The following is a 14,946-nucleotide window of genomic DNA, read 5'->3' as shown; positions in this document are numbered from 1 at the left end:
GGAATTATTTTTTCTAGTCTGTGGGAGAGTGCTTTGGTAATTATTTTTATATCTACATTTAAGAGTGAAATGGGGCGGTAGCTTGAAGGCAGGGTTGGGTCTTTATTTGGTTTGAGAAGTAGTGAGATTGCTGCTGAGTTCATGTTGGCTGGGAATCTGGAGTGCTGTTGTATTTCAGAAACCATTCGGTGAAACAGTGGAGCTAAAATGGACCAGAAGTGTTTATAGAACTCAGCAGGGAAGCCATCGGGACCAGGTGCTTTATTATTGGGCATTCGAATAAGAGCAGAGTGGATTTCTTCACCTGTTAATGGTGAATCTAAAGTATTTTTCTGATCAATGGAGATCTGTGGTATATTTATGTTGTTGAGAAAGGATTTGATGTCATCTTGTTCTGGGTTATTGTCTGATGAGTACAGTTTGGCATAGAATTCTTTGAATATTTTGTTAATTTCATCAGGAGAGTTTGTTGGCTTCCCTGCTGAGTCTTTTATAGTGGAGATGGTAGACTTTTCCTTATTCCGTTTGATTTGATTTGCAAGATACTTACCAGATTTGTCATTATGATGGAACTGTTCTTGACGGAGTCTATTGATTAAAAAAAGAGATTTTTTTATTCAGGATTTCATTAATTTGAAGTTTATATTGTCTTAATTTCTTTTCGGTTTCTTCTGATGGGTTGCCGGCATTGATGAATTCGAGATGTTTAATTTTTTGTTCTAATTCAGATTCCAGTTTCTTTCTTTCTTTTTCTTATAAGAAGAGAATGAGATTATAATTCCTCTCATAACGGCTTTGCCTGTTTCCCATAGAAGAGATGGAGGTGACTTTGGGGAGTCATTTATTTCCAGGAAGGATGCCCACTCTCTTTAATAAGGTTGTCAAAATCGGGGTCTTTTAGGAGGGATGTATTAAAGCGCCACCTAGTAATTACTGGATGAGGTCTTGGAAGATTCCATTTAAATGATACTGGTGCATGGTCACTTATAATGATGGGGTGGATTTGGTGATCAGAAATATTTGGGATAATTGAATTGCTGGTGAGAAAGAAATCGATGCGAGAGTATGAGTGATGAACATGTGAAAAAAAAGAATAATCTTTTGTAGTTGGATGTTGTAGGCGCCAACTATCGCCAAGACCAAAATCTCTCATGAACTGGATTATAGTTTCTGAGGACTGCCAGGTGCGTTTATTGCTTGGAGTATTGGATCTGTCTATTAATGGGTCTAGTACTGTATTAAAGTCACCGCCGATTATTATTGGGGAGTCAGAAATGTTTGAGATGGATGAGAAAAAGTCACGAAAAAAGAAGGGTCATCAGAGTTTGGGCCGTATAAGTTACCAATTGTTAAGGAGTTATTGTGAATTGATATATTGATGATGATAAAACGTCCTTCTGGGTCTGTGGTAGTAGAGTTAAGGATAAATGGTATTGATTTACTTATTAAAATACAGACTCCTCTTTGTTTTTTATTGTAAGGAGATGAAAAGGAGTGAGTGAAATGGGAGGATTTTAACTTCATGTTGTCTAATTCTGAAAGATGTGTTTCTTGTAATAAGCAAATATCAGCTTGAAGAGCAGTGAGGTGATTGAATACTTTTTGTTTCTTTGCCTGAACACCAATACCGCGGACATTCCAAGAAACAAACTTTATAGCTGACATGGTAGGGAACTGTAATCAATGGGAAAATGGAGAATGATTATGGTGTGTGAGTGTGTGGCAGTGCATGTGGATGTGTGGGTATGCATTAGTGTGTATGAATCTAAGAGAGAAAGACTTGCAAAAGTAGACCTGTTAGAACAAAACAAAACAAGAAATGAACACAACTGTAGACACAAAAGACGTTCAACAGAACAAAAAACACTGAACAGTAACGAAGTACATTGAAATGTGCGTATATCCAAGAGCATGACGTAAGGGGCGAGACAAAGTGCAACAATACATTATCCTTATCAGAGCAACGGCGGGGTAAAGGGGTGTCAGAGGGAGGCGATACGGGTGTGTGTGTGTGTGTGTGTGTGGAAGGGGGGGGTGTATTTACATGGCTGAGAAAAGGGGAAGAGTGTGTGTCTCTGACAGAAAAAAAAAGGGGGAGAGGCTAGAATAACCAGGGGGTGATGTCTTTGCTGCGGTATAACTGACCGTTAATGTAAAGTTTGTCCACTGAGATGACTGCCTTTTTTCCTTCTGTGATCATTTGCTTGCGGATGGGGAAGAGGTTTTTTCGTCTGTCCATTATTTCTTTTGGATATTGATCATTTAGTCCGTAGTTGGATCCTTTCAGCTGTTTGCCTTGACGTTTGACCAGTTCTTTCTGTTTGTAATGTTCAAATTTAGCGACGATCGGACGGGGTCGGTTGTTTGTGGTGTATTTTTGTCCCAGGCGATGAACGCGGTGAAATGTGATGCTGTTGACGGTTTCTGGTGGAAGTTTGAGTTGATGTTTTAAAAAGTCCTTCACTGCTTTCTCTGGGTCGTCGGTGATGTGTTCAGGAATACCGGAAAAAACTAAATTGTCTCTCATACTTCGTGTTTGAAGATCCAGAATAGTCTCTTTCATTATTTTGTTTTCGGTAGTGACAGAGGTGAGCTGAGATGTGACAGAGGTGAGTTGGTTGGAGATGGTGTTGACGGTGTGTTGAAGAGTTTTATTTTCATTAGCGAGTGATTCTATCTGTTGCTGGCTAAATTCAAGGCTATGGCGGAGTGACTGGAATTCTTTGTGTAAAACTTCTACAAGAGCGATTCTGGCATCAAGTCCGGTGAGTTTCTGATCAATGGAAAGCAGAATGTCGCTTACCTCTGACTGACGGAGGATATTCGGGGAAAGTGAAGGAGATATACCTGGGCTGGGAAGAGATTCTGAACGAGGCCGTTTGTAGTCCGGAGAGAGGTTGGATTTTCCGAGTTTTGAAGTGGAAGAAGTGGCCATGGTGCAGTAACGAGAATGGAAAAAATCGATGTAGTCCTCAAGTTGATCCAGGTCGGAGTGTGAAAATGTTTTTCAAAAACAAAAGGAAGACAATGGTGTATAGGGGATGACAAAAAGTTTGGAAACAGAGAAAAAGTGACTTGTTGTCGATCTAGCAGCAGGGCGCCGCCATCTTGAATCTCGCACCGTCTCGGGAGAGTTGCGTTCACAGTGGCATGCGCTGGCTCTCTTGCACTCTTAAGTAAGTAAGTATACTTTCTAACTGAATTGAGTCGTGGGGCCTATTTCACGAAGCAGGTTTAGTGAAAACTCTGAGTTTGTTAACCCTGAAATGAGGAAAGCTCAGAGTTTTCCGTTTCATGAAGCGAGGTAACTTAACCCTGAGACAGAGGGGTAACTCTAGCCTGTTTCACAAAGAGGGGTAACTTAAACTCTCGGTCAGTTACCGCAGTAACAGACTCTACCAGGCTTTGCAAAAGTTCTGTTACACGGTTTCATGATCTTTAGAGACGTTTACATGTCGGAGTGAAAAATTCCATGAAACAAACTGAAAGTTCTGCCTTATAGGCAGGTGTCCTTAATACAGATTTGTTCTCCGGTGAAGTTGTATCAAGATGGAAGTCAAAAGAGTTGAGATATCTGCTCTCCTTCATGCTGGCCACAACAAGTCTGACTGAGCCAAGCAGCTGAACGTCAGCCGGATGACCGTCCACAGAGTCGCAGAAACGTTCAAGAATGGTGAAGATCTTTCAGTGATCTTCCAAGAATGGTGAAGACCTGAAAGATCTTCACCATTCTTTAGCCTCTCCGCAACTCTGTGGACGGTCATCCGGCTGATGTTCAGCACAAAGGAGAGTAGATATCTCAACTCTTTTGACTTCCATCTAGATACAACTTCACCGGAGAAAAAAATTTGTATTAAGGACACCTGCCTATAAGGTAGAACTTTCAGTTTATTCAATGGAATTTTTCACTCCGACATGTAAACGTCGCTAAAGATCATGAAACCGAGTGGAACAGAACTTTTGCAAAGCCCGGTATGACTCTAACCTGGTCACCAGCAGGTTTATCTGAGAAAACCTCCAGTTTCTCTCTGTCTCCGCCCTCTTTCAGCCACACACGCTGTTTCATTTCCTCATTCATTCAGTCGGTAAGCGAGCGAGTTTTGGCGTAGAACAGCTTTTATTAACGATCCAGTGGATAAAGGAGCAGCATTACTGCACAGATAATTAAATATTCGTCGGTAGATTGTTATCAGACCGAGCATAAATGTTCTCGCATTTCCAGACAATTATCGGTTTGAGCGGTACCGTTTCGTAATCGTTTCAAGTCCATAATCTACATAAACAACCTAATCCGTCCTTACATTTACATTACCAACCAGTCATGCTCTCACATCCAGCAGATATTTTGTGTGTTGCGCTGCGGTTCTTTGCAAATGGAAGTTTTTATATAATGTCGGAGATGCAGAGTAAGACAACTGTATGGAGGACAGTCAGAAAAGTTTTCCTGGCCCTGAAACGACTTTTACCATCATTGTGGACACAAACCTGTCAGAGCATCAAGGAGGAGTTCCACAGGATTACAGGTGAATGATGCAGAGATCTGTTAAATTCATTTTAAATCATATTCTGTTAATGACATTGTGCTGCAGCCTCAGACTGGGATTAGTCATTTTAATTTCTTTTAGGATTTCCCAGTGTGATTGGCTGCATAGATGCACACACATCCCCATCACAGCTCCCTCACATCATGAACAGGAAGTCCATTCACAGCATAAATGTGCAGGTAGGCTACAGGTAGACTGACGACTGTTTCTAAATGTTAAAGACTGCATCATAGTTCAACATCCGTCATTCTCTGCACTGTCCAGATCATATGTGATGCTGCATACATCATTTCTAATGTGGAGGCCACGTGGTCTGGGTCTGTTCATGACTCCAGGATTTATGGAGAGTCTAACCTGAGCAACAGACTGCAGCGTGGTCAGCAGCATAAAGATTTTCACAATAGAATTCTCTTGTCTCTCTCCTTTAATATACTCTGATGTATCCACTATACATTACAGGAGAGTTTGATGGCCTTCTGCTGGGTGACAGGGGTTACCATGCCAACCCAGGCTGATGACCTCATACCCTGACCCTGAACCAGGCCCCCAACAGAACTTCAACCGGACTCACTGCAGGACCAGAGCCCGGGTGGAGATGACCATAGGCCTGCTGAAAGCCCGTTTCCAGAGTCTACGTCTCCTCAGGGTGACCCCTGAGAGGGCCTGTGATATTACTGTGGCATGTGTTGTTCTTCATAATATTACCACTATTAGAGGAGAGCAACACCCTGCCCTACAAACTGAAGACCCAGATGATGAGCCCATCCACCTGCAGCTATCCAGGACAGCAGAGCAGTCAGAGACACCGTATGCAATAATCACTTTAGAGTTTAAGTCTCCATCATCACCACCACAGCAAATAAAGACATGATACACATTTCATTTGCTCTTCTTTATTTCCTACAAATAAAAGATAGTTCAGTTCATGTTCCAGTAGTTAACATAATTCACCTGTGACCATCACCACCTCTAACTTGTGCTCCAGTATTTCAATTTCCAGATCTGCCCTCCTAATCTGTTTTTTGGATTTTTCTCAGCAAATGCAGTTTGTAAATCTGTTTTACTGATAACTGGGAATACATAGAGGACATTCAATTATACAGTTGCACATGGATTCCACAGAATGAAGCTCTGGTGTTTCCTGAACATCCATCTCACTGTGTCAGTCTGTGCAGCGGAAGCTGAGGAACCATCCTGCTGCTGTCCAGCCATGCTCTGTTAAAAAGGATGAGAATGTGCAATACTTCAGTGTAGGCTAAATGTCACACTCTATATTCCACCCAAAATGTGAATGAGAAGAGAACTATCAGTAACATAGCTCTGTATGCCTTTCTGGATCCCCCTCTGTAAAGGCAGCAGACACAGTTTCATCCTCTTCATCCTAGACATGTTTCAGTAAACTTAAACTACCATTTGGAGAAATCTGTGGAGTGTTGCCTACTTACAGTTACAAGGTATATATATATATATATATATATATATATATATATATATATATATATATATGTATATATGGATGCAGACATTTAGGCTATGTGTGGATAAAACAACTGCACAGTCAAACAGCCACTTAATATTTAGGCTACTTTACAATGTAAAACATGATTGTCGTTGTTTCTCTCTCTGGTGTCCGTGATGTGCAGGTGAAGGAGAAAATGTCCGTGACACTGACTTTCTTTAAAAGTATTTTATTAAAAGAAAGAGCAGCATCAGTACAGACAGAACCTGCCTGGAAGGAGCCGGCCAATTGAATCCTCCTTGCTTGACAATAGCCAGCGATCACTTTTATAGGTTTTCAACATATAGGAGGGGTTAAAACAAATGGTTCTTTATTGCCTACCATATGGGGAAAGCAGAGAGCATCCCCAAACAACTCCCCCTTGTCTACAACAGCTGAAGAATCCCTAAATCAGTATTTTAGACAGAAGAACCCTCATAAAAACACCTCCAACAGGGCTCTGTAAACAGGAGAACACTTTCCCATGGCATGGGTAGACTATAATGCAGATTCCATCTGTGGTCAGAGACATCAGAGCAAACACTACATATAACAAGCAACTCATATCAAATACTAGAACAAACAAAACAGATTCTATACTACTAACTTATTAAGTAATACATGTAACAGATCAGATACCACATGATCAACATGAAGTACCTCCATGAGATAATGCCGAGGTCTGACCCGTTTGAACAATGTTTTTATATTTCATCTTAAGCTGCTGCCCCGTGCGCTTCTCCCCCGCGAGATTTCACCTAAATGAAATAACTTAATATTCTACCATTCAGACAGTTATTCCCTGTAATATTATTACGATTACAAAAGACTACATTTAAACTTACTCATTGATCCGGGCAGCAGTGTTCTCCACGCCGTCTCTCTCTCTTTTGCAGCTGCAGCGGTGTTGCACTTCTTTCTAAAAACGTCTTCAAACTCGCCATAAAAACTTCCAGTTCAAAAACGAAGCCTTTCGCTTCCCCGTTTCCATGGTGACTCGTCGAATCGGGGTTCCATTGATGCTGTCTTTTCAGACTTGCGGTGCACGCGCGAGAGAGGATCTAACCACAATGTGTCAAAATTTGATGGATCTTTTGTTCACTGGGCGAACAAAAGGAAACATGAGGTCAGCATAAATTAGCATAAATTAAGCGAGCAATGAGGTCTGCATAAATTAGCATAAATTAAGCAATGACATCACCCTCGTTCCCACGGTCCACCTCCTCGTCCTCCGGGGAGGGAGGACATCACCCTCCACCTCCTCCTCCACCTTCACCTCCTCGTCCTCCGGGGAGGGAGGACATCACCCTCGTTCCCATGGTCCTCCACCTTCTCCTCCTCCTTCTCCTCTCTCTCAGGAGAAACTTCTACTCCTACTTCTACTACTATTGTGCTACTAATACTATGTCTGATGGAGTTGTTCTAACTGCACCTGTGTTGTGTTACATAGTAGTATTTTGGACATGCATTTCTTTCTCACACACACACACACACACACACACACACACACACACACACACACACACACACACACACACACACACACACACAACTCAGACTGGTACCCAGCTGAGACAGGGAGAAACTTCTACAAAGCCAGCAAGAAAAACAGCAACAAGGAATACACAACTCACATTAACTGAGTGCAAAAAGTTTGTGCATGTGAGATGAGGTTCACCATTTTTCACGGCAATGCAGCCACTTTTGCATGACAATGAGACGGAGGTGAGAAAAACACCCCACATTGAGAGAGAGCGTGAGAACAACAAACCAGAATGATATGTTTTTCTGACTCTATGCAGCACACACACACACACACACACACACACACACACACACACACACACACACACACACACACACACACAGCACACAGACATGCTGTCAGTGACATGCAGGGCGTAGAAAAATGCCTTCTAAGGTTTTTGAAAAGGGAAAAAGCATAGTGAATGCTTTTCTAAAGTTTGCTAAAGTTTGAAAAGGCATAGAAAATGCTTTTCTAAGGGTTGAAAAGGTGTTTTTCCATGTTTCACTTCACAAGTAAAGTGTTTTGTTATTAATATGTGTGGGAATACGAGGAAAAGACCGCGAAAACTGGGTATAAAAAGAGACGCCAAGAACTCCACCACGGCGTGAAAACCCGACTACACTGAGGACAGACTCGGGTGAGTCTTAATTTATTACTTTTTCCAATTTAAATGATGCTGGAAAGTTTTTAAAAAGTTTGAGGAGCTCTTACCCCGAGCGCGGTTATTGTTCAAATGAAAATTACGTCAGCCTCGATGTCGCATCTCTATGACGTAGTCCCTGTGCGTCTGCGTGTAGCTGCATGTCAACCCTGTGTGTGTGTGTGTGTGTGTGCTAACCTATGAAGATCTGCCATCCATATATTTTAGTTTTTTTTAAATTATTTTCTCCCAAAAGGGCATATTGTTAATACTAATACTAATATTACTACAAATAATAATAATAATATTTACCGGTACAATGTAAATCTAGTAAAAAAATATTTATATAATGTAAATGTAATAAACATAATAATCAGATATTATCCAGTTTTTATATTTATTGGTTACTCCTTATCCCTTCTAAGTAGAAAAAACTCAAATGCAAACCAAACCAAAGCTTGGATCTTAGAAGTGTAGATTACATTTTGCATTTACATAGCACAGTGTACTATCTACATAACCCATGGTGTGTTTTACTATATACTATGTATTATGACTATATAATTATAACTATACATACACATACTGGTATATATATATATGTATATATATGTATATTATAACTACATAATATATACCCATATATTCTGTACTATGATCTTCTAACATTTGTCACACATTATTTTATCATATGCAACAGATCCACAACCTGCAGTATCAGATCCAGCGGACTCAATCATCATTCCAGACACACCTCCAACCTCACCAACAGAACAGCAACCTCCTTCTGTGCCAGTTCTGCTGGCTGCAGATCCACAGCCATCTACATCCTACAGCCATGCTGCAACCAACGTACTCTGGGCACCGCAGAAGCCTGTACAATGCCGTGCTCGAAAAGTGACGGCGAAGAACACAACTGCCAAGCGGTTGTTTAATGGTACGTTTTGTTGTTTTGTTTTTTGTTTTTTTTTTACAATTTTCCATTTCTAGATTCTAGATTTCTAACATTTTTTTCTTTACAGAGGTCCATCAAAACGCAGCAACCCCAGCACCACTGCATAGGAGTGAGGAGACAAACCCGCTACCAGAAAGTCAGAGGGGGCCAGAACAACAACTGCATATAAGTGAGGAGACAAACCTGCCACCTGAAAGTCAGAGCGGGCCGAAACGGTTGAAACCACCCCACGTCACTCTTCTGCTTCTGTGTCAAGTAGTACAAACTTTCATGTCCTCTGTTTTAACCTTGTGTGAGAAAATGTAAATTTAAAAAAAAACTGCAAGGTGTGACATTTCCCCCTTAAACATGGATAAAGAAGTAGATCCTGATCTTGATGAAATAGCGATAGCTTTAGGTCAATTAAATCCTACCCCTGTCCCCTCTCACATAGATGTTAGACATAATCTAGATGATTCCTCTTTTGCATTCACAAAATCAGAATCACAAAACAGTTACTCTAATGACCCTCTGAGACCGATTGAAATGGCGCTTCAGCATTTAAACGACCAGACAGAGCCTCATTCTCCACTCTCACCAGATTCTCATCAGGATTTGATTGAGATTTTTTCACTACCAACCTCTTCTTCAGAAGAGTCACAAAGACCTCCGGCTCATCAGCGAGGTCACGGTGTAGGGGATGATGAGACCAGATCAACTTCACACGACCGCTTTAACACAGTGGTCATGCGGCGCGCTTTCACAGTACCCGAACCCGCTGCCGAACCGAATCTTGCTCAGTTTTATTCTGATGTGATGGGGATAATTCATGGGTTATCTCTGGAGGCTGAATTACATGCTAGACGAAATGACATCATTCAGCTGGAGGTGGTAGGTGAAAATGTGCGAGACCACGTCTCTGTTGTTGTTGATGATCAAGGTGGAAATGTTCTTCCTGCTTTTGAAGGTTTGCTTGACCGGTTAGTGCAGTCTAACAACAGCATTGTCGCAGATGAGAATGTGGAATTTGTTGTTCAGGTTGTACGTAATCCCAGGGGCGGTGGAAAACGTAAGCTTGCACGAACTCTAGATTGTGAAATTGCCACCAAAAAAAAACGCTGCTTGTACATTGTGCTGAATCGCAAAGATCAGCTCTGCTTTGCCATCAGTCTAGCTCACGTGATGCATCCAGATCACACAGTTAACCAGTGTGTAAAACTGGCCCGTGAGTTGCAGCGTCAAGCCGGTCTGGATGAGCAGACCCCCGTCACTTTTGGTGATGTGAGCAGGTTTGAAGAAATTGTCAAACGTAAAATTGTGATTTTTTATCCGACATCTCACAGTCAACCCCTCTCACATTTTGAGACAGACTACCCAGATCGCTCCAGACCGTTGTTTTTGTTTTTACTGCAAAACCATTACTACGGTATAAAGAATCTCAAAGCTTTTATAGGTGCAAAATTTGTCTGCCATCATTGCTACAAGGGTTTTGACTGCTCCTATGTGCACAGTTGCCGAGGTTACTGTCAGGTTTGTAATGACCCTATTTGTCCTACAGAAGACCTCCAGCCTTTGCACTGCTCAGACTGCAACAGGATCTGTCGCTCGATCTCCTGTTTTGCTAGACACAAAGAGACTAAACCGAGTCATTTGAACAGACAACCCTCCGCTCTCTGTGACAGGGTAAAAAAATGTACGCGGTGCAAACTATGCTACTACGTTAACATGCACACAGGCAAGGCGACGCATAGCTGCAGCACCAAATGCAAAATTTGTGGAGAAAAATTACCGGCCGGGTCTGATGTAATCCTCGGTAATCACCAATGCTACATTCAACCGCTCTCACAAATAAATGATCATCCTGATTTGGTTTTTTATGATTTTGAAACATTTGTGAACGAGAAAGGCGAGCACATCCCCTTTCTAGTCTGTGCAAAAACATTGAAAGGTACGGAGAAGGTGTTTTATGGTCTGCAGTGTGTTAAACATTTTCTTCTGCATTTCAGAAGCAACCGCTACCGAAGAAATGTTTTTATTGCACATAATGCTAGAGGATTTGACGGCTACCTGATTTTGAGGGGCATGCTGAAAGAAGGTGTAGTACCGCAGCAGATTCTCATGACTGGAAGTAAACTTCTCAGTTTTGAGGAACCCCACTATCAACTAAAATTCATTGACTCTCTTTCTTTCCTAGCCATGAGGCTCAGTGCTATGCCAAAGGCTCTGGGCTTCACCGACCAGATCAAGGGGTACTTTCCACACCATTTCAGCTCAGCGGGGCGTCTTGGGTATGTGGGAGTCTACCCTTTGCCAGCCGAATATGGCACAGAACGCATGACACTGACCGAGCAGAAAGAGTTTTATGAGTGGTACGGTCAAGTCAGTCGCGGCACCTTCGATTTCAGGAAGGAGGCCGTGCGTTACTGTAAAAATGATGTTGACATTCTGTCCAAGGCCTGTGTTCGATTCAGAGAACAGTTTCTCAGCGAAACGGGGGTGGATCCGTTTGGTTCGATCACTATTGCCTCTGCTTGCATGAGGGTGTTTCTTACCAAATTTCTACAGCCCAATACTCTCGCTATACCATGCCCGTACGAGTACAGAGGTCAGTGTAAAAGATTCTCGGAGCCCTCCATTCAGTGGTTAGAGTGGGTCATGCACAAACAGAAAATCTTTATCCAGCACGCTCTGAACTTGGGGGAAAAACAGATTGGTTCTTTTTTTGTGGACGGTTATGCAGAGATTGATGGTGTAAAATGTGTTTGGGAGTTTCACGGTTGCTTTTACCACGGGTGTCCTAGCTGTTTCTCTCCTACAGAGACCTGCACCTTGAGAGGCGTTTCCTTTGGGGAACTGCATGTGGCTGGTGAGGACAGAGTGCGCAGGTTGGAATCTCAATATGGCATCCGAGTTGTTGTCATGAGAGAACATGTGTGGAATGAGATGAAAAAATCCTGTGCAGAGGTGAAAGAGTTTCTCAGTGTTTTTGACCCCCCTGAACCTCTCTCCCCACGCAAAGCCCTTTACGGGGGCAGAACGTGTGCCCTAAAATTGAGACACACGGCTGAACCTGAAGAACAGATTCACTATGTGGACTTTACGTCTCTTTATCCATTTGTTAACAGCACCTGTTCTTATCCGCTAGGTCACCCAACCATCATCTACAAAGATTTTGGGGATCCTAGAGACTACTATGGGTTCATTCGTGCCACCGTCTACCCGCCGCGTGGGCTATTTTTCCCTGTTTTACCTTACAAAACCTCACAGGGTAAACTCATCTTCACACTTTGCAGAACCTGTGCAGAAAATAACCATCAAGAGGGCCCCTGTCATCACGACGATGAGGCCAGAGCATTGACAGGGGTGTGGGTGAGTGTGGAGTTTCACAAGGCTTTGGAGATGGGTTACAGAGTCGGTAAAATAACAGAGGTTTGGCACTTTCCAGACAGTAGTGACAGGGTGTTTGTGGACTACATACACACATTTCTGAAAGGAAAGCAGGAAGCGTCAGGTTATCCTCCAGAGGCTTCAGATGAAGTCAGCAGGGAGGAATACATCAGGGACTATCAGGTTCATCAAAACATCCAATTAGATCCTACCAAAATTGAGAAAAATCCTGTCAAAAGGCAGGTGGCTAAACTGTGTCTCAACAGCCTCTGGGGAAAATTTGCACAGAGACATAATCTGCTTCAGACCTGCATCGTCACAGAACCCGAAGAATTTTTCAACTACCTGTTTTCGGGTAAATACAAAGTAGAGTACTTTCAGGTCCTTGACAGCGAGAGAGCTTTACTTCAGTGGAAATACACTGAGCGCTGCATTCAACCTCCGGGTAGGCAGAGTAATGTCTTTCTAGCTGCATTCACCACAGCACACGCACGACTCAAGTTGTACAGCTATCTGGAAAAGCTGCAAGAGAGGGTTCTCTACACTGACACAGACAGCCTGATTTATGTGGTCAAGAAGGGTGAGACCCCTCTAGAGCTGGGAAACTATCTGGGGGACTTAACAGATGAGTTGGAGGGTGACAGCATTCAGGAGTTTGTGGCTGCCGGTCCCAAAAGTTATGCCTACCAAACAAAAAAAAAAAAAAAAAGGTCATGCGTGTCAAAGGTATAACTCAGACGCATGAATGCTGCGAGCGTGTGAACTTTGACAGTGTCAGAGAGCTGGTGGAGGGTTTCCAAACACACAATTCACGGCAGAGGGTCATTAACACACCACAGCACAACATTGTTCGTAATAAAAGTGGGTTTGTGTTAAAGAACTTGACATTTCAGAAAAAGTTTCGAGTGGTGTATGACAAACGACGCCTCCTGGCTGATGGAACTTCTCTGCCTTTTGGTTATTAAAACTTGATTTTTTAAAAAATGTCACATCTTGCTGTTACAGAGGAAACTGATTTTGAACCTCGGTTCATTTTTCCCTTCTCAATGCTTTTGGCTGGCCCGTCCGGGTGTGGCAAGACATATTTTGTCCGGAAAATTCTTGAGCATTGTCAACATGTGATGACTATGGTACCTGAAAACATTGTCTGGATATATACTTCGTTTCAACCCATGTACAATGAATTGCAAAGGATGAATAAAAACATTAAATTTGTTGAAGGACTGCCTGATTCTTTTGAAGATGAAAACCTGTTTCCGCCTAACAAAACGCATTTGATCATTCTGGACGATGTCATTTTTCAAGCTTCAGACCATCCTGAGGTTGTAAAAATTTTCACACAGCTTCGCCACCATAAGTCCATGGCCGTTATTCTCTTAACACAAAATGTCTTTCTCAAGGGTAAACACAGTCGCACCATCAGTTTGAACAGCAATTATTTGGTCTTGTTTAAAAAACCCCGGAATAAGCTACAGATAAAGATATTAGCTCATCAAATGTACCCATCACAGAAGGCGTTCTTTTTAGAGAGCTTTGAAGACGCCACCAAAGAACCTTATGGTTATTTATTGGTCGATCTTACTCCTTCGACCCCAGAACGTTTCAGGCTGAGAACCGGTGTACTTCCCCAGGAGTGGCCGACCGTTTATCTTCCAAAAACATCATCTTAAATCATCATGTCGGTTCGCATAAAAAGGAACGCTCCATTACTCCGCGCTCTGTACCACGCTTCGTCTATGAAACGTAAAGACATTCTCACTCATAGTTCTCCAGACCTTATTCAGGCATTGTGTGAGATTGCTTTAAATCTTTTGAAGGGGAACATCCCTCTATCTCCTACACAATTTAAAAAATTGAAAAGGCAGAAAAAAATTATTAGACTGCTGGCAAATAAGAGAGTTGGTTTAAAGCATAAACACCGGGTTTTAAAAAAGCAGACCGGCGGTTTTCTTTTACCTCTGCTCTCTGCAGCCATACCTATCATTGGAAACCTTGTAGGAGGGCTCCTGAACAAACAATGACTCTGAAGAAGGCGCAGAAAATGTTTCTCGTCTCCCCACATCAATTAAACGGCTTAACTCAACATGCACCAACCATCTATGAAACTGCGGAGGACGATTTGGACGACAGAATGAGAGCTGTACTAAATGAGCCCGGGCTGAGTTCTTATGAAAAAATTAAAAAGTACAGCGCTTTGTTACAAAGATATCTGACCCTCATGAAGCAGGACCGGAAAGACCAGAGGCGGCTGACTCTCACACTGCAGGATCAGACTGTGGACGAAGACCCCCGTGACACTGACGCCGAGACATCTTCTCTCGCTGCTGGGATATCTGACAGACCCGGTTTTGATGACACGGCTGATGATGTTTTGAAAAGCCTCCCCCCACGAGATCGCAAGAACGCCAACTACAT

At 42.5% G+C, this 14,946-nt stretch overlaps 1 protein-coding gene and 1 long non-coding RNA gene across 2 annotated transcripts; one reads left to right on the top strand and one right to left on the bottom strand.

The window, feature by feature from the left end:
- Positions 1-5,421: 5,421 nt before the first annotated feature.
- Positions 5,422-7,881, bottom strand: LOC127534060 (uncharacterized). Its single transcript, XR_007942006.1, has 3 exons — positions 7,244-7,881; positions 6,888-7,143; positions 5,422-5,759 (listed from the first exon to the last, which is right to left on the bottom strand). It is a non-coding gene; the product is annotated as an uncharacterized LOC127534060 (long non-coding RNA).
- A 50-nt stretch (positions 7,882-7,931) lies between these two features.
- LOC127534054 (uncharacterized) lies at positions 7,932-13,751 on the top strand. The gene is made up of 3 exons (XM_051948349.1): positions 7,932-8,207; positions 8,911-9,147; positions 9,233-13,751. Exon 3 carries the CDS (start codon positions 9,514-9,516, stop codon positions 13,261-13,263), a length of 3,750 nt encoding a protein of 1,249 aa, XP_051804309.1. The 5' UTR covers positions 7,932-8,207; positions 8,911-9,147; positions 9,233-9,513; the 3' UTR covers positions 13,264-13,751.
- Positions 13,752-14,946: the final 1,195 nt, after the last annotated feature.

Source organism: Acanthochromis polyacanthus, chromosome 5, assembly GCF_021347895.1.
Source record: "Acanthochromis polyacanthus isolate Apoly-LR-REF ecotype Palm Island chromosome 5, KAUST_Apoly_ChrSc, whole genome shotgun sequence".
Taxonomy (NCBI): Eukaryota; Metazoa; Chordata; class Actinopteri; family Pomacentridae; genus Acanthochromis; species Acanthochromis polyacanthus.
This window is presented reverse-complemented; position numbering and strand designations above follow the sequence as displayed.

Coding starts and splice junctions, on each gene's coding strand:
- LOC127534054 (XM_051948349.1), top strand. CDS start 9,514: ATGGATAAAGAAGTAGATCCTGATCTTGATGAAATAGCGATAGCTTTA.